A 19,484-nucleotide genomic window follows, 5' to 3' on the forward strand; every position below is an offset into this window, starting at 1 on the left:
TGCAAAATTAGGCGAAAAAAGGATGCTCAAGTTGGGTCATGTGTTTTTTCTTCTCTTGGTTTTCAAGTGTCATCTCACACTTCACACCCTTGAGAAGATCTAAAGGATTTAATCTGTCAGCCTTTGCAAGCTTACGGAAAGATTGATGTAGTGTTTCACATTTCTCTTCTAGCACCTGTCTTGCTCTAAAAAATGTCCTATAAGCAGCTAAGGACAATATGAGAGAGATGTGTGTATGATAGATTTTCTTCTGAATAATACCAAGTTAAAGAATTGATCGCACAAGTTTCCTGAATAAATTAAAATGCTTTACAAATTGGGTTTAAACAGTCTATAAAAAAAATAAATCCACTATTTGTTTAGGAAAGCGTGATGTGGTTATTTCCCAGCACCACTGTATAGTAGCTTAGGACAAGAGTTGCCCTAATATTAGAGATGGGTAGAGGAGATTGTGTTAAATTGCTTTGCTCTTATAGATATAAGGTCACAGTCTGTAGGACAAGTGGTGGTGCTTTTCATTAGTTGTATGTTTTTATGTGTCTGGTGTTTTTATTTTGCTGTTTAGGTGCACCCTAGTAGCAGCAATTATAATCTCATGTGGACAGGATCACACTTGAAACCCTACTTGCTGCGTTCCCTTACAGATATTCAGAAAGTCAATCATTTCCCTAGGTAAGGAAGATTATGTTTTGCTGAACATCTTTGTGATGGTTTGCAAAAATCTGAACATACGTAGCTCTAAAAAAAAGTAGAATATGCATGATACTGTAAAATCCCAGTGGACTGGGCCTGTGTCACACGCTGTCTTCATTCTAAGCAGTCTTCAGGGTTTTGGGGAAATAGTATGTGAGTTGAAGTGCTTGTCTGTAGCCCAAGTACTGGATTTTTAGTATTTTTTTATTTGATTGTATAAGTAAAGTACTCGGGGCTTAAAGTTCTTATTTACAGAGATAGTAATTTGTTACCTGCTAAAGTGTACAAATGCTATTGTAACAATTTGTGTGCTTCAGTGTGTCTTTGGACTTGCAAGAGGTACTACAAATGAGAATGGATATTAAAATGGCCATAGAACAGAGACAGTAAAACAGTAGTTGCAGGTCAGGGTTTAGGCATCTGAGAGGGCTACAGATGCTTTAGTAACTAGGATGAAAGGTTGCTGTAATGTGGGAAAAAAATAGATACGGTCTCTTGTTTTGGGACTTCAGGTCGTATGAACTGACGCGAAAGGACAGACTATACAAGAATGTCAGTCGTATGCAGCTGGCCCATGGATTCAAGACATTCCATATCTTACCTCAGACCTTCATCCTCCCCACAGAGTACCAGGACTTCTGCAGTAAGTGAATGGCTGATGATGCCCAGACCTAAAGCAAATTAACTGGTTAGGGTAAGGGAATGACTTATAATATCTCAGCCAATAGTTAGGGCAACAAAATTGGAGGAATCTGGAAAGACAGTGGAAAAGGCTGATGTGATTTATTTATATAGTTTCTATTCTGTGTCCTCCATGCCTGTGTAAGGTCCTCAAGAAACTGATGTGAGCTGAAGGCTTCAGAGTTTAGCTTTTTTTGTGTGTACAGTGTTGTTGATGATCAACTTAATGATACCTCTGACTGGTATCTGGGAGTACTGCAGAGAGAAGTGCCAGAGGCCTAGGGCAGAGAAACTAATCTATTGGAGCAGCAGGAGGGGCTTCAGGGGGGGACTGTGATGACTGCAGTGAGTCCCAAGGGATAAAATAGGACATTAAAAAGTAGAGTTGATCTCATTATGGAGTTCTTTAAAGCTTTTACCATAGGCAACATTTTTGATTCTTGCTTCTCTGTAAATAAGCAAAGTGGAAGATTTTCATACTTGTACTGTTTTCTTTCAACCAGATACCTATTCTAGGGACAGAGGCCCATGGATAGTGAAACCTGTGGCATCTTCCAGGGGTCGAGGTGTCTACCTGATAAACAATGTAAGTGTTCAGGAGAAGGACTGCTCTTCAGTAACACTGTGTGCAAAACTATGCCAGCTTCTAGACAAGGGACATGGAAACTTCTAACCAGACACTGGCTCTTCTCTGGATTTCAACCGTACATTGATGATCAATGTTCAACAGTCCTGAGCAGCTGGCAGAGCCTGCCCAGGCCTGTGCTGAGTAACCAAAAGCAATCCGTTTCTTGGTATGCTCTGCTTGCCTTGCCAACCTACCTTCAAATCCTAGTTTATTAGGATCAAGTTCATGTTCCCTGAGATACTTTGGGAAGCTGTGCTGCTTCATGCTTTCCTTGTGGCTGACAGTAAGCTGCTGGCCTTGGGAAGATTCCCAGAACTAGTCTCACTTCCCTGTGCAATCTAAACAGTCCTCAAACAGTCTTCCTGTCTTTCTCTTCCCCCTGGAAAAGACCCGTTAAAAGGAAACCTTATGTGATACAGTAGGATGTGTATCTTTGAGCTGCATTATCTAAACACTGGTGTGCCCTTACTGAGGTGTAATGGGGATGGTTCTTTGAATTCAGTGTGCTGGTCATAGTGACTTGTGCCCTTTTTTGGGCTTTGCAGGGAGTTAGGTTGTCATAGGTAACAAATACATCTGGGCAGGAGCCAAACACAAGGGGATTCCAGTAAATATTCTCAGCAGAAACCTGACTGGTGAGTCATTTTGTTTTCACTCACTCAAACCCCTTTAGCCTTCCTTGCAGTGAAGGGGTCACATTGCCTCATCTATTCTCTACTTGGATCATTTCCCATAAAATAAGGGAGGAATGTGCCAAGTGTATGAGGTAAGTATTTCCAGAGCTGCACTCAGCTTTTTCTTTGCTTGAAAGAGAAGAACGAGCTCAGGCTTATATGGCATTTGGCCATGAACTTGGGGAAAAGCCCCTTCTGGGACTTTACAGTCCTTCTGGGACTATACAGTCTCCTTTTGTGTATATCTGTTCCAGAAACACTTCAGCTAGTTTGGCTTAAAGACTTCAGTTTCCTTCAGTGTGATGCCATTAAAGGAGTAAGTGTCTTCCAGAATCTCATCACAAAAGTGTTTAGGAACAACAAAAAAGCCCCAAGAAAAGAAACCTTTGATTTCTCTGATCTGTAATAAAAGGGATGTCACTTCTGTGTGATGAGCTGAGGGAAGTTGAGCTTGTTCCCTCACATTGTGTATGTGCACTCTGTATGCCTCGCCTTCCTGCTCATGATGCTGGTGATGTGGCTGAATACATGCCAAACTGAAGAGGGGCAGGATGATGGGGTTCACTTTGCTTTTTTGCAAACTGAAGGGAAGAAAATGTTTGTATGAGTAGTTAAAACTGATTGCAGGAGCAAGGCTTCCATACAGCAAAAAGTTTTATCAACAGATCCCATAACTCAGCAATGTATGTTTGTCATAGACGTAGCTTTCTGTTCTGAGCTAGAGGGATAATGTCTTTCTGGTACAGTAGCCCCTGATGTGACCTGGACCTCCTCAGTAGAAGGTAATTACTACTGTAGGCAAAAAGGTTGAATAGCAGCGTGGGATCTAGCTATAAAGAGCACAAGTTGAGGAGTTGTTTTCTTCACTGGTAACTTCCTCACCAACTGTAGTTACATACTCCTTCAAACCCCTCCTCCATGTGTTTGGTTAAACACTTGAGAATCGAACAGAATGCCAGTTGCATCTTAGATGTGGTTTTTTTCAGCCTATTTTACATCATTGCCCTGTGGTTGTTAAATCTATATTCTACTCTAAGGAGCACTTAACTGAAGGATTCAATGGGCAGGTTTTTTTGTATGTGTAATCATTCCCAGGCTTCTGGGTAAGATAATTACCCTAAGTATATTGTGACTGACAGTGGTGTTTTTTAATTTTGTTTCTGTTTCCTCCCTTCCTAGACATAGTTGGTGATACAAAGTGGCTTTAGGAGGGACAGGCTAGAAAAAATGGCGGGTTTGATCTAGTAATCTTACTCCTTAAGCCTCCTGTTTTTTCACTCTTGGATTCTCTGTTCTTCTGTAGCCAGACCAGATTGTCCTGGAAGACAACATCCTGGTTTCTCGTTACATCACCAACCCTCTGCTCATAGATGGTGAGTGTGTTTAGGAATTGCTTTTCTCTCTTCTTCCAACCTCACACCTGAGGATCTCTGCAATATTTGCAGGAATTAATCTGAACAATTGAGTGGTCTGTCTTCTTCTGGTAGCAGCAAAATCTAACGAGAGAATGGATTAAAATCTAGAAGTTTTTCAACTGGGAAAGCTTCAGGAACCTATGTTAGCAGTAGATAATTGTTTATTGCTCTCAAGATCTGTGGAAATTCCTCAACTGGATATGATATCTGGAAGGTATTTGCAGTCACTGACTCTTGGCAACTGTATTTCAGATTTCAAATTTGATGTGCGCCTCTATGTTCTCGTTACATCCTATGATCCACTTGTCATCTATCTCTACGAGGAAGGATTGGCCAGGTAGGGGAGGTTTCTTCTTTTTCAACGTACCCGCACTTGGTGATCCAGAGATGTCTTGGCTTGCCTCTGTATTTCTGACACAGTAGCAAATGAGGAAAGTGCCAGTTAGGGAGTTCTGCAGAGTTTAAATATATGATACTTCATAATACTGTGTCCCATCAGTTTTCTTTACATAGATTATAGGATCTTTAGTGAGGGTCTTTATTACATATGTAATAAATAAAACAAGTGTGTGACTCTTTAATGGTTGAGTGGCCACACACACCCTCATGTGTGTGGTCATTCTCAAGGCGGGCTTCTTCTTGAAACCTCTTTGGACTCTCAGTGCCTTTGTGCTCCTCTGTCCTCCAAGGTGAAAGGAATCTAAACTTTCTCAATTTTGGTTTAATCCTACAGACAAAAGCAGCTGGAGATGTGTTGTTGGCTGTATTTACCTTTGTTTTAATGCTTTCAACTGCTCTTCTAAATTTTAAGTATTTTTATTTTCTACAGTATTGAGTAAGTGGGTTGAGACTAGTTCAGTGTTCTTATCCTGCAAGACATAAATTTTATTTGCATGTAAGTCATGAAAGATACTGAAGATTCCCAAGAGGAGCACTTATCTACCAAAAATATCTGTTTCTTTTAATCACAGAAGTCTAGCAAAATACATGTCTGTAGAAACTAACATTTGAAATAATCACCCCTCTGACTTTCCAACAGTCCAGAAACTTAACTGTAGTAGTGTTTAGGAAGAGAGGATCATAGGATGGTTCTTCTGCAACAGTTTTAAGCAACGCTGCATTTGTCTTGTAGGCACATCTGGCATACCCAGAGAGAATCTCTAGTGTTCAAGCCTGCATGACTCAAGCAGATACTGAATCTAGCTTACCTTTACACAAAGCAGATACTGAATCCAAAAGGATATATTATTAATGATGTCACAATAAATATCCTCTTTTAAATTGAACAGATCCCCTTCTGGTGTGTTGTGATGTTGTCTCTGTCACTGAAGATACTGTGAACAGATTGTTTCCCTAAAGCAGGGCAGGAAGGAGTAGCTCATCTGGGTCAGTGGAAAACCTGACAACTATATTCACCTTAGAAAAGGAGCCTTAAACACACCAGACATGCAAAACTTTTCTCTTGTCAATCAGGAATTGAATTATTAGTTGCTAATATTGCATGTTACTGATAAGTGAGCAAGAAGTGAACAAGATCATAAATTGTAAATGTATGAGCAGATTGCTATGATGTTCTGAAGAAAGGCAGTGCATAACAGGCTTCCAGAATAGGGTTTGTACCAACATTAATGTCTTAAAAGTAGTTTTGCTGGTCTCATAACAAAGGAGTTTGCTTCTGGAACAATCCGTCTATGTAAGACAGAAGTATTCGACTTTGTTTGGGGACTAGTGTGCCAATTCCATGATAGACAGCATTTTTGTCCCTGACAGTAGAGTAACATTTTTTTGCTTGGGAGTGGATGTGTATGTGACAACGTGTATGCTTTTTTGTTGTTGTTTTGTTTTAACAATTCTAATAATTTTAGAGGCTTAGGGAAGATGAGGAAGGAAACAAGTATATTCTTTTGACTGAAATACACTGGCCAGCAGTTCTAGTGAATCCCTTAAGATAGAATCATCAGATTATTTAAGTGGGAGGGGAAGCCTGGAGATTTTTAGACAACCTCCTTCTCAAGACAAGACCTTCTTCAAAGTTTGGGTAGGTGCTCTAGGGCCTTACACCATCAAGTTTTTAACATTTTTCAGAATGGAGATTCCACAATCTTTCCTGACAGCCTGTTCCAATGTTTGATCATTCTCACTGTGAATGCATGTGGTTTTTATATCTAACAATAATTTACCTTGTTGCAGTTTGACCATTGCCTCTTGTCCTGATGTGCACCTTTGAGAAAAGTCTGGCTCTGTCATGCAGCAAGGATTTAAACACAGCAGTTAGATCTATTCTTAGCCTTTTTATCTGCAAGCTAAACAACCCATTTCTCCTTGTACATCATGTTTTTCAGCCCATTTTAATAGCTCTCTGCCAGACTTCCACCACTCAGTCAATACTTCTACTTGTTCTGGGGAGCTCATAACTGGACACTACACTCCAGATGTGTGTCCAGTGCTTGCTAAGCATTCACAAGTAAAAGCTGGTAATTATTCCCCTCAAATTACTGGTTGTACTCCTGTTGATACAGCCCAGCATGTAGTTAGCCTTCTTTGTTGCAAAGGCAAAGTGTGCTAATTCATGGTCAGCTTGTTGTCCACCAGGACTACTTGTCTGTTCTGCAGAGCTGCTTTATATGGTTGTTCCTCTCAGGTGCAAGACTTACGTATTTGCTTTTGCAAAAGTTCATAAGGATTCTGTTAGCCCATTCCCCCTAGCTTTACAGGGGTCATTTGAGTGCTCAGGTCTGAGCCATGCCATCCTCCACTCTCTGTCCCCAGAACCATTTGTGTCATCCTAGAAGTCAATCAATAGGCATCAGATCTGATTTGGAAAATTCTTGGAAAAATTGTGCTTGCTGCTCCAAATAATTATTTTATCCTTCACGTGCCTGGAAATACCTTAATGAAGATTAGTTCAGGAGGTCCTACTAGTAGCAAGACTATAGATCACCCAGGCTATCCTAGGGAAAAGTTTTCTTGAGACAATTAATTTCTTTGAGTTTGTGAGCCAGTGTCCCTAGCTGATAACTTGGTTGCTGGCTCACTGAATTTCTTTGTCCTTTTGATGTTCAAGATACAAATCTCTAGAGCTTTAAAGAGTGTTTTAATAAACCCTGAGGAACAAAGTTTCTTTCTGGGTATCTATTCAGAAGCATCGGTCTCAACAGTTCTGGACTCTCCATCTTGGTAAGATCCCATGTCGCAGTAATATTTGAACATCACATGTCCACCTGTATGGCAAGTGGAATGTATATGTATGGGATACCACAGTATTGCTAATGGTAGTTATTCTTCAGGTTACATCTCATTTTACAGCTGACAGAGGTAGCTGGTATATGGAGACTAACCGTAGCACTAGGTATCTTAATGCTGTTCTGTGTTATGGTCAGCTGTACCAGCACAACTGTGCGACTGGTGTGAACGAGATGTTACCTCTTGCCCAAAGACAGTCCTGACTCTGAAGGGTAACTCTAGTTCTGTTACTGAGGTTCAACTCCCCACTGAGCAATTTCAGCTGTAGTGGCAGCTACAACTAAAAGCTTCTAGGAACACTTGTAGGTGAATGCTTTCATATGATAGGTATGAATGTATTCCAACCAATATCTTTACTTACTGTTAAACTTGACTGTAGAGTTTGTATGTTTGTGCAGAGAGTACTGGCAAGCTCTTTTAAAGAGGACAGCAGTTGAGTGTGAGCAGAGGTTGACGTAAAACTTCAGGTGGGCTGTTCTGTATGGCCTCCAGATGGCACTAGTGGTCTTTAGCTTTAGCCATTTGAATTTTTGCTATACCCTGGATTTGCGAATTCAGTTGGTGAGAGGTGAAGAACCTGGAACTACTGGATTCTGGCTCCCTATTTAGCTTTTTTGCCTTCCATTTTATGGCCTGAATTAAACGCTGTGAGAGACCCTTTTACTGCTTATATTGTGTAATTCTTTGGTTTAAAGCTGGGATGGAACTTCAGCTGTGTGGGGAGGAAGGAATGCTTTAATCTTTGGGAGCTGAAGTTGGTTTTTATTCTTTACTTAGGGAAAAAAAAAAAACCCCTACACTGCTAAAGAGTGGAAACAATTTGTTGCAGAAAATTGGGAAGTAAGATCAGGGCTTGGATTCAAAGGTGGTATTGAAGCAATGTAAAGGGGAACCCATAAGCAGAACAAAGGAATCTGTTCTCAGGACTTCCACTAGTGCTTGTGGTGTACTGTACTGACTTCCATGTTTTGAGTTTGCTTTCTGAAGGTAGGTAGTCTTTGAAGTCTAGTCAGGGTGACTTCTTCTGGGTTGTTCTCTTAACTTGCTTTTTCCCTTTTTCTTAGTCTATCTGAAAGGTAATGTTCCCTTCCAGTGTTATGCTTTGCATATTCCAAGTAGAAGAGAAACCTGACTGTTTCAGTAAAGCTGGTGACCTCTACCAGAAAAGGAGATCTATCAGGAAACTGTAAAATGCAATGTTCTTTAAAAGGAACAGACTTGGTATAATACACATTTGTGATGTTTCACTATATACTTCCTTAGGCCTGATTTCTCTCGGCACAGCTGGACTTGTCATGACACGATCTAGGGTGGAATGTGAGGCTTCAGTGCTGAGAAGAAAGGGATTATGGATCCAGCATGTGTAACTTGTGTTATACTTTCCATGCAAAAGAGTGAAAAAAGTCTCCTTTGAAGGAGGTGTAAAGGCTGTGTACCCAGAGGTGTGTAACATGCCTTCAGCTATTGTTGCTTGATTTTTGCCTAAAATACACAAGAACTGTTTGGTTTGCCCTGGCCAAAGTTGTCTTTTTTCAATGCAATTTTTCAGGAAGATACTGACCTCAAAGCTTTTTTTTGTACATCTCCTAAAAGAATATTGAAAAGAAATTAGGAAGCAGTGATACTAAATAGATTCCTTTTGTAGCTATTCCACTCCCTGTGGAATAAGCTATATTTAGCAGGGACAGAGCCTTAGGTCAGCAGTGTCAGGTATCAGACTTCTGGAGAGTTACTAAGAATGATACTGGTGAATCATAGAATGGTTTGGATTGGAAGGGATCTTAAAGCTCACTTAGTTCCAACCACCCCTGTATGGGCAGGGAGACCTTCCACTAGACCAGCCTGCTTAAAGCCCCATCCAACCTGGCCTTGAACACTTCCAGGGAGGGGGCATTCATAGCTCCTCTGGACAACTTATTCCAGTGCCTCACCACCCTTGCACTAAAGAATTTCATCCTAATATCTAACCTAAATCTCTCCTCTTTACAGTTTTAAACCATTACCCCTCATCCTGTCATTACATGCCTTTGTAAAATTCCCTCCCCAGGTTTCCTGTAGGCCCCTTCAGGTACTGGAAGGCTGCTATAAGGCTTCTTTGGAGCCTTCTCTTCTCCAGGCTGAAAACCCCCAACTCTCTCAGCCTGTCTTCATAGGAGAGGTGCTCCAGCACGTGGATCATCTTCATGGCCCTGCTCTGGGCTTTCTCCAACAGCTCTAAGTCCTTCTTGTGTTGGAAGTCCCGGAACTGGACACAGTACTCCAGAGTGGAGTAAAAGGGAAGAATTACCTCCTTCAGCTGTGCAAGTGCACATTGACAGCTCATGTCAACCTTCTCATCAACTGACATCACCCAAGTCCTTTTCTTCAAGGCTGCTCTCAACCCATTTTCTGCCCAGCCTGTATTTGTAGGTGCAGGACCTTGCACTTGGCTTTGTTAAACTTCATGCAGTTTGCATGGACCCACCTTTGAAGTCTGTCAAGATCCTTCTGGATGGCATCCCTTTCCTCCAGCATGCCGACCACACCACACAGCTCAGTGTCATTGGCAAACTTGCTGAGGATACACTCAATCCCACTGTCTGTGTCGCCAACAAAGATGTTAAACACCTCCAGTCCCAATACTGACCCCCGAGGAACACCACTCACCACTGATGTCCACTTGGACACTTGATCACAACTCTTTGAGTGTGATTGTCCAGCCAATTCCTTATCTACCAAGTGGTCCGTCTGTCAAGTCCATGTCTCTCCGATTCAGAGATGAGGATGTCATGTGGGACAGTGTCAAATGCTTTGCAGAAGTCTAGGTAGAGTTGCTCTTGTCTTATCCATGAATGGTATAACCCCGTCACAGAAGACCACCTGTCAAGCATGATTTGCTGTTAATGAAGCCGTGCTGACTGTCACATATGTCTTAACATAGTTTCCAAGAGGATCTGGTCCATGATGTTGCTGGGCACAGAGGTGAGACCAACTGGCCTGTAGTTCCCTGGGTCTTCCTTTTTTCCTTTTTTAAAGATGGTGGTTATGTTTCTCCTTTTCCATCCAGTGGGAACTTCACCAGACTGCCATGATTTCTCAAATATGATTAATAGTGTCTTAGCAGCTTCATTCACCAGTTCCTTCAGGACCTTTGTGTATCCCGTCAAGTCCCATGGACTTGTGGATCTTCAGGTTATTTGTGTTTGAGTTTGTTCAGGAGCTCCTTGTTCATCCATGCAGGCCACCTGGTGGTTTTGCCTGACTTCCTCTTTGTTGGAATGCACTGCTCCGGAGCTTGGAAGAGGTGATCCCTGAATATTAACCAGCTCTATTTGGCTCCTTTTCCCTCCAGGGCTTTACCCCATAATATTCCACCATGCAGGTCCCTGAAGAGGCCAAAGTCTGTTCTCCTGAAGACTGGGGTAGCAAGCTTGCTGTGCACCTTCCGTGCTGCCCTAAAGATCTTGAACTCTACCATTTCATGGTCACTGCAGCCAAGGGTGCCCTCAGGCTTCACATTCTCCACCAGCCCCTCCTTGTTGGTGAGAACAAGGTCCAGTCTAGCAGCTCTCCTCACTGTGTCCTGTTTTCATCTTTCATTACAATATTACTTTCCTGGTCTTGCCTCCTTCAAACTCTATCAAACCTCCTCTTGCATGTTTTGGGTGTGGTCCACCTCTAGTAGAAACACTGCTAATAGATTTGTTTGGGGATACTCAGCTGTCTGTTTGGATGGAGTGGGTGGGTTGTTGTTTTTTTCTTTCTTGAGGCTTGAAATAAGGCTGAAGCTGTGCTTGAGTCATAAAGCCGCACTGGGTGACTTAAGATTCTTGTCTGTTGGATTGAAAAATGTGGTGTTGAACTCTTTTCTAGTACATACCTTAAAAAAAAATAGACAAAGTGTGCTGCCATAAATCTGTTAAATTGGCAGATATTTAGTAACTTGGTACTGGAAAGGGCAATTATCATCTAGATAGGCCATCTATGATTCACAACCTGGAGAACTATAGCTGGGACCTTTGCATCAAAGGTATAAGTTTGGAGCATGACTTGGCAAGCTTGGTCCAGGTTTTCCTGAGGGTGTAAATAATCATCTGATCATATGTTAAAAATCTAAGTAGTTTTATTTATCTGAGACTTCCAAAATATGTGATGGAATATATTTTTTGACATACCTTTTCTATCCTAGTATGAATAAGAGGTGCATTGTTAATAAACTACAGTCTTAATTAGAAACTTTGACATGGTTTTGAAGGTGACTCACCAAGCCCCAGTTATCTGGAAGTCTGAAGGCTGTTCTTACAGCCAACTGTTGAATTGGTGGATTATGCTGGTTTTTGGAGGGGCATCCATGCAAGGAGAGAATAACAAGCCTGACTTGTGTCTGAAGTACAGCTGAAGAGGACATGAGGCCAGGAATAGCTTGTGCTGTTTGTCAGCCTTCCTCATTTTGTTAGCTCAGGATGCCTCTGTCTCTCCTGTCTGACTTTCTCTCCTTCTGTGTACCATCTTGTGGGACGGAAAGGAGCCTGGTGGATGTGTCTTGCTTGGTGCCTGCAGACATAATGGGAATTTGACACATGGTGTGGGAAATTCATAGTGAAATGGCTTCGTATTGTGGGTAGGCTTCTCTATAGCCTACTTTTTGGCTAAACTATCAGGTTTAGGCAACCTTATTTCTCACCCTGAATGAGAGGGAGGGTTCTAGCTTGGCAGGAACTCCTTAGTCAGATTTACACTGAATTTGAAAAATAGATTTTAAAAAAAAGAAATTAAAAAAAAAAAAAGGGTAAAACTGAGCTGAAGACCAGATGTTCTTGCAAAGGGCTCAGGGAGTAGCAGCTGGGGGAGACTTTCCAGAGGGACACACAAGTTCCTGCAATGGTGTGGTAGACAGCTGAGTTTCACAGAAGCTGCCACCGGCTTCTATCCAGCCACCTGAGCTCACCCCCTCAGCCTCAACGTGTGCATCGCCCCCTCCTTCGGTAGCCTGGCTTCTTAATTAGCACTGGCTCCACTGGGATATTTACCTTTTCAGTGCTGGATTCCTGTGGTTTCCAAAGAATTCAGGTGCTGCCTTCGAAGCCAAGGAATTCACATTACCTCACAGGCTGCACTTAGGCCAGAGCCAGCTGCAGCAGCCCTGTCCCCCTCACAGTAACCCCTGCCTGGCAGGCCTCTGCTTCTTAGGGAGCTTAAGTCCCTTCTGCATGGACACCTGGGATCAGACTACAACGATGTCAGTAAACATCGCCTCGCACAGAAGCTGCAGAGCAGTGTTTTTCACTAGATGTCCCCACTGGACTTTGGACCAGTGGATAATGCATCAAACCAGGAGACTTTCTTTTGCTTTCTTGCTTTAAATTAAGATAAGCAGGGTTGGAATCACTATGGAGAAATATCTGTCAATGTCTTTTAATGGTAATTTACTGCCTATAGAGACACCTGTTACCTGGTTTTAGACTGTGTTTTTTCCTTGAATTTTCTTCTGTAAAATGGGGTAGTTAGGGTTCAGAGAGCTACTGACTGAAAGTTGCACGGAAGCATACTTGTCATGGTTTGACTCAGGATTGGCAACCAGGGTACTTACTATATATATTTTTGTATATATGTAAAATAAATATGTTTTACTATATATATTTAAGTCGTGGCCTAGTGCTGCCCTCTTTGTCAGATCTACTTTCTATGGCAGGTAGCTAGGCACTTGTTTGTGGTATAGGATGTGGTCCTTAGCTAGGGTCCTTGAACAAGGGTTTAATTTTGAACAACCTACTCCTGCTGAGCTTCATCAAAACTGCTCTTTTGTTTGAAAGAGTTTTTTTAAAGAAGGGGTGGAAAAAGGGCTCCTTGAGCAATATTTGTTTATCTTGCAGAAATGTAGTCATAATATTGACATAGCATATCACTGTTCTCCAGTAAAAATAAATGTGTCTTCCTAGCTTCAGCAACCTGTTTTCTTGATGGCATATATTAGGAAATTCTGAAGGAAAGGTAACTAAATACTAACTATTAAATTCATTTTTTATCTCTTCTGTAGACCCCTCTTCATCTTTCATGTCTCTCAAATTACCTTCTCCTCCACCCTACCTTCTGGCTTCTGGTCCTTGAGTCAGTCTTTGGGTAGCAGAAGGTGATCTCCCCAGGCACAGAGGGTCTCTGGGTATAACTGCATGACCCTACTGTTGTGCTTTACAGGCAGGGTCAGTGTACTAAAGAATCAGAGCCTGGGCAACCCTTGGTGACAGCACAGTGAGAAACGAGAACATGTGAGTAACAGAAGATATTCACCAAATCACAGAGTGGAAGTGATCTCTGGAAGTCATCTGGTCCAACTCCCCTGCTGAAGGAGGGCCACCTAGAGCCAGATGCCCAGAACTATGGCCAGATGGCTTTTGAATATCTCCAAGGAGGGAAACTTAATTTCTCTGGGCAACCTGTGCTAGTGTTCAGTCACCCTCATGGTATTTCCTTATACTCTGTAGGGTCAAAATCCTGTTAATGGCAGTGCGTAAGTTAGAAAACTTGAAAATTTATTATGAAAAGATAAAAAAGGAAAATAAGTTGTTTTTTTTTTCCTGTCCCTGCAGACATCTGGTAAAACTGCTTCTGGATCTTGTTCTTTAACTGAATATTTTATCTAGCTTTGGTTAGAGAAACTCTTATCATTACAGAGATGTAACCAAAGCTCTTTGTTTAGTAATTCCCTTACATGCTTTGGCTCTTATTCATACTCGGTTGCTAACTGACATATCAGGTGGATGCGGTGGAAAATAATCATGTTGGAGATAGGGATATTGTGGTGGTCTCTAGACTTCTGTTTTCTGTCCTGTACTGGGTCCCAGGTGGTATATTGGAGTCCAGACTTTGGTAGAAGTAAAAATGGCAATATCTGTAGTTCTCTTCTACCAGCTCTAGTCCAGTGAACAGTTCCCTTAGGGTGTTTTATTTCTTTTCATCCTGATTTAACAGCAGCTCATGGGAACCATGAAGAGAATTGAATGGTACAAACAGCTTTTCATGTTGTCTTAGTTCCCTAACCAGTGGCAGCTAATAGACTAACAGGGAAGCCAAAGTCTAATGCATGGGGAGGGGAAGAAAGAGGGGCTGAGAAAGTGACTCCAAGCATAAAATGTGAGGAGCATGCTTCTAGAAACACTACACTGGTTATTTCCAGGACATTTAGGCAGAACTTTGTGTACAGTCATGGAAAAGCTTATCATAATGAGTGCTTTTTCTGTAGCACTTATTTGGGAGAAAAGGGATTAACTATTCTTTCCTTCTTCCCACTCCAGCGTCTTTTCTCTTCTCCTCCTTTCCCAGGCCCTGTCTAGATGTCTCAAATAAGTATCCCAGAGCTGCCAAGTTTCATGCAAAACTGTGTAACATCTTATGTAAATATTTAATGATCCAGTTTATGTCTTTCCAAAATGACTTACATATGACAAACTTTACCTTGTGGTCAATTCATTTCTTGAAGTAGTGCTAGGGTTAAAGCAAAGAGCAGTGTACAACCCTTTGGATAATGTCCTGCCTAAATGCCTAACAATAAAAGGGTCGGGTGTTTGGGTTAAGGCAGTGTACGGGTGTAGGTTGAGGGGTCAATCAAAGCTTCACGTGGTGTGGTGGATTTGGGGATTTCTAGAGATAAGTGTGGACTCTGTGACATATTTTGTAGATTGCTTGGTCAACACAGAAAAGTGCAGTGTGTCACTTGTGGAGTAGGTGGAGCACAATCTGTCTTCCTAGGTTTAAAATGAACTCTTAGAAGATAGGGAGGAAGCACAGTAATCTGTCAATATGTGAATGCCAAAGGTGATTTTTAACAGGGGAAGTCTGAAGTATGACAGGGAGGTAGAGAGTTGAAATGCCTCTAGGTTGACATACTGTTGTTAGTCTGGAGGTTGACAACTTCTGGAGTCTGAAGGAATTTGTGAAGATTTCTCCCTTGATTTTCTGTTCCTGCTGCCCAGGCCACCTGCCACCCCTACTGCCACCCCACTGCTTGCTTTTGATTGCCCTTTCCCCCCTTCTGATTCAAGAGAAAGTGCAGCCAGAAGGAAGGCAAATCTGCTGTTGTTGAAGGTGAGCTCTGTAGCAGTCTGTAGTTGCTGGTAAAGGGAACTGATGCCTCCATCTGAGCTGACGTGCTCCTGTGCAACTTCACCGTGACCAGCTGAGATACAGGCAGGTGTGTCAGAATGATTGAATGTATGAGTGTCACTTCCCTATTCTAATTTCCAAACTGAGAAATGAAGGGCAGCTCCTCTGTCCTTCTTGAGGAAAGAGAAGCTGCAGTGAAAGGGAGGGAGGCTGCCAGGGCTGTTAGCAGTATGATTGCTGCTACTTCTGCCTGGGAGGCTGTATTGCTGGCAGCAATTTGTGTGGAAAGTGAGCAGTACACAGTCAACCTCGGTTTAACCTTTCTTATTTCTAGCTGTGTATTTGGGGTAGAAGCTCTCCCACAATATTTCTTCTTAGAGGCTTTTGGAATCTAATCTCCTGTATATAATGTTCGTAGGTGTCCTTAATTTTCTTATCCCTTTCCTCAGATTTTAAAAGGACAAGATTCATTAGAAGGAGAGGATTTTGGAGAAAATGTGAGTGCAGGAAGGTCAGGGAAACAAGTTAATGAAAGTGAGTATCTTTGATATAATGAGATTTTCAGTTCAGACAGTGAATACAAGCAGAGTGTAACCTCAGGAGAAGGTGCTTCCTATGGCCTTGCTGCTGTGAGCTGTATTATCTCTGTGTAATACATGTAACAGAAGTAACTCAAGGCTGAAGCTGGGGGGAGACTGTGCCTCCTGCACCCTCTGCCTGTCTCCCTTTCACTCCCACCCTCCAAATCCCTTGGCAAGTGAAAGAGAGTTCAGTCAACACAGGAGAAATCCAGCTTTCAAAACTTGTGGTTAGAACTTGTGTTACTGGGGAAGCAAATCTGAATTCAAGCCAAAACAGAGTTCATATCCTTCTGATGGTGGATACAGAACAGACATTCATTCCTTTCTTGGTTACCTCTATAGTATTTCACATTGTTAACAAGAAGAACTGCTGGTTTAGACGAGGTGGAGTCAGAGTAAGGCACTGAAGTGGCAGGAATCCTTCCTGTCTGACTAATAGTGGAAAATTTCACCTGCTCCTAATTTTTTTTTTTTTCCACTTTACAAGTCCTACAGGAAAATTCTTTGTAAGAATGCAAAGCAAAGTGGATCCATTCAGACCACACAAACTTAATAACCAGAAATACACAGCTGTGTTAATGTGCTGGGTCTCTGCATGGCAAAGCCTATGTAGTAGTCCAAAATTTGGATGGGATCGGATCATGGGGACAGAAAATAAGAGTTGCTTGAAGCAGAGTGAGAAAGAGGTGATGTTAGTGAGCTGCAGATAGTGTTTTGAAGAGTTTCATTTCATAAAATAGTCTCCTTTGGCTGAAGATGCACATCCACATGTGGACAGTCCAGCCTCCAGTTTAGGAGTACTCTTGGATTCCTGGCTGATTGCAAGCTTCCACATAGCAGCATCCACAAGTAATGCTTTGGCTAGGAAACAGTCCTATCCTGGCAGATGGTGACCTGGCCTCAGTTATTTGTGCCTTCATCACTCTTTGGCTGGATTATAGCAATATGAGATACCTGGGCATGAAGCCTTTAGTGCTTAGGAAAATAGCTCGTGCAGTGTTGCAGCATGTGCTTGTGGTAAATTGTGTTACTGAGAAAACATCAGGCTTGCCCTTTATTTTCTGTTCCACCTTACCATATGGTTTCTAAATTGCTTTTAGGATCTTGGCCCTTATCTTTTAGGTGACAAATACTCTGTCCTTAGAAGTGGTCCAAAATTGGAAAAGAGGGGCCCCTGAAATGAAACTGGAAGGGGGGGCGGGGCTGAAATTGCACAAGATGGGATCCCAAAATGAAATTGGAAAAGAGTGGGGCCCAAAAAAAAAAATCCTCTAAAAGATTGTAAGATTTCTCAAGAGTTTATTCTAATTTAGGGTTAACACCTAGAATATTTTGCAGGCATTGAAGTTTTACTGCTTTTCACTCCTACTGTAAGGCCTGTTCCTCTGACCTTAGTGTCAATTTCTTTTGAAGCAAGACAAGTCTCTTGTCTTTCCTGGAGAGAAGGAGTGTGGTGGATGAGTAGCCTTGTTACTACAGTGGAAGAAAGATGCAGTGAAGCATAGTATGAAAAATTGTAGAACTGTAGAGTATCAAAGGTAGTTGTAACTGATGTTTCAGTGGAAGTAATCTCTTTCATCCCAAGCAAGTGTGAAACACTGCGTAAGGCGTGTGGGCTGTTGCCAGTGTTGTATTTGTGATCTGAACTGTTCTAACATCCAGAGGCTATTGATAGAGGCTCCAGAAATAATTTGGTTTTTCCATTTACAGACTTGCACAGAGCATGAGGCTAGTAAGGCTGTCAGATGAACTTTAGGAGAAAGTGGTGTTTAATTCTGTTGTTTAAAGCTTGGGCTTTTTGATAGAAGGTTTGAGTCACTGAACGTTTTGGGTTTTTTTAGGGTTTTTTATGCTTTGCTGAACTGGCTCATGATATCCCTTAAGGTGACAGCATCCTAGTAGAAGAGAAAGTTTATGTATTGCAAGCTCTAGAATGCATTGAAATCCCTTATGAATAGTTTCTGAGGAAATACAAATTCTGTGTGCATGGAGCTCAGACCACCCAATAATTGAGGATGGCCTTTATACAAGGAAGCTAATGCAGCATTGCAAGGTAAAGAAATACTATTGTTTAGAAGTATTGTCTATGGCTTCCAGGGGTTCATATCCTCATATTTATGGTTATGTGCATAATTACAAAAAGAAGCAGCTGATAAGCATGGTGAACCTAATTTACCTCTGCTTCAAAGTATCAAGAGAGCCATGGCTTTGTGAAATATCTTGCTGCTTGTGCTCAGTATCTTCCAGGATAGGGCTGAAAGCATATTATCAACAGATGCTTTCAGTATGCTGCCAATAAACAATTGTTAAGGTGGATATGATGAAATAATAATTAAGAGCAAAATGTATGATAGGGCTGTTGTCACTATTTTCAAAACAGAAGTGCTAAATCCAGGAAATTTACAGTTAAACTGAAAAGATATTGAAATACTTTAAGCTGTGGAAATATGTGGAAATGGAATCCAAACTTCCAAACTCCTTTCTGTTGCCAGCTGCTCTGACTTGCTATGTAGTTAAAGCTCAGAAAAATATGGTGCAAAATCTTTTTCACATGTTTAATCTTGCCACGAGTTGGTTACATCACAGAGGTTTTCTTTTTTCCTGCTCCTGCCTATGTATTTCAGGATAGATTTAATCTAGTGAACATCTTCATGGGTTTGCTAATATTGGTATTTGGAAAGCTATTTCTCAAAATGGCTACCAAGCGGGGGCAGTAGTGTCTTCATTTTCACTGAGAAATGAGATTTGGGGGTTTTTTGTCAGTTCTTTCTAAAGGAAGGATTTTTATTGTGTGTGTGTATCTTGTTGGATGTTCCTGTATAGTTCATCTTCTTCTGAACTACAGAAAATAATAGGGGAAGGATGAGGAAGCATGACTATTAATACAGCAAATTGCAGGTGCATTCTTTTCTGGATGCTAACTTCTTTGGAGCCAGATGCTCCAAATTCTCCTCTCTCTCTCCCTCTTCCATTTTCTCTTGGGAACTGCCTCCCTTTTCCTGCTTTAAAGCTTCATTTAAATCTGTTTTCCTTTTCTTGCAACTAACCCTTCTTGTCTCGTTTCTTTCCCTCTTGCCAGAGCTTCTTAGAATAGCATATGTCAGACTTACTCTTTATCCTTTCCTACTCCTCTTTATCTCTTTCAAGCCATTGGCATCTTAAGCTACTGTGATATAGAAGGATGGTCAGAGTGAAGGTCTTTTTGTTTTGGGTTTGTGCTTTTGTTGTTGTTGTTCTAGTCAAAAAAAAACAACCATGCTTGCTGTTATGAGCTGTGGTGGTTAGCAGTGGCTCATACTGGTCGTTCTGCCAACCAGATGACCTGAATTCTGCCCTTGATCTTCTGTTTTATTTATTTTTCTCCAAAGTCTGTGGCCTAAAATATATATTGAAACAGGATTTTATTACATGCAGAATCAGAAAATGATTGCAGTTGGTCTAGATTATCATTGTAGATGCCCTCCAATTGGAACTATTCTGTTACATCGTA

General features: G+C 41.6%; 1 protein-coding gene across 9 annotated transcripts in view; it reads left to right on the forward strand.

Moving 5' to 3' along the window:
• Positions 1-19,484, forward strand: part of TTLL5 (tubulin tyrosine ligase like 5) — a 137,456-nt gene that overhangs the window by 5,653 nt on the left and 112,319 nt on the right. For all 9 annotated transcript variants that reach the window (XM_051621465.1, XM_051621470.1, XM_051621469.1 and 6 more), the window contains exons 5-9: positions 566-672; positions 1,206-1,336; positions 1,878-1,960; positions 3,980-4,049; positions 4,344-4,428. In XM_051621465.1, the coding sequence (XP_051477425.1) occupies positions 566-672; positions 1,206-1,336; positions 1,878-1,960; positions 3,980-4,049; positions 4,344-4,428 (476 nt within the window). The remainder of the gene's footprint in view (positions 1-565; positions 673-1,205; positions 1,337-1,877; positions 1,961-3,979; positions 4,050-4,343; positions 4,429-19,484) is intronic.

This window comes from Apus apus, chromosome 5, assembly GCF_020740795.1.
Source record: "Apus apus isolate bApuApu2 chromosome 5, bApuApu2.pri.cur, whole genome shotgun sequence".
In the NCBI taxonomy this organism is placed as follows: Eukaryota; Metazoa; Chordata; class Aves; order Apodiformes; family Apodidae; genus Apus; species Apus apus.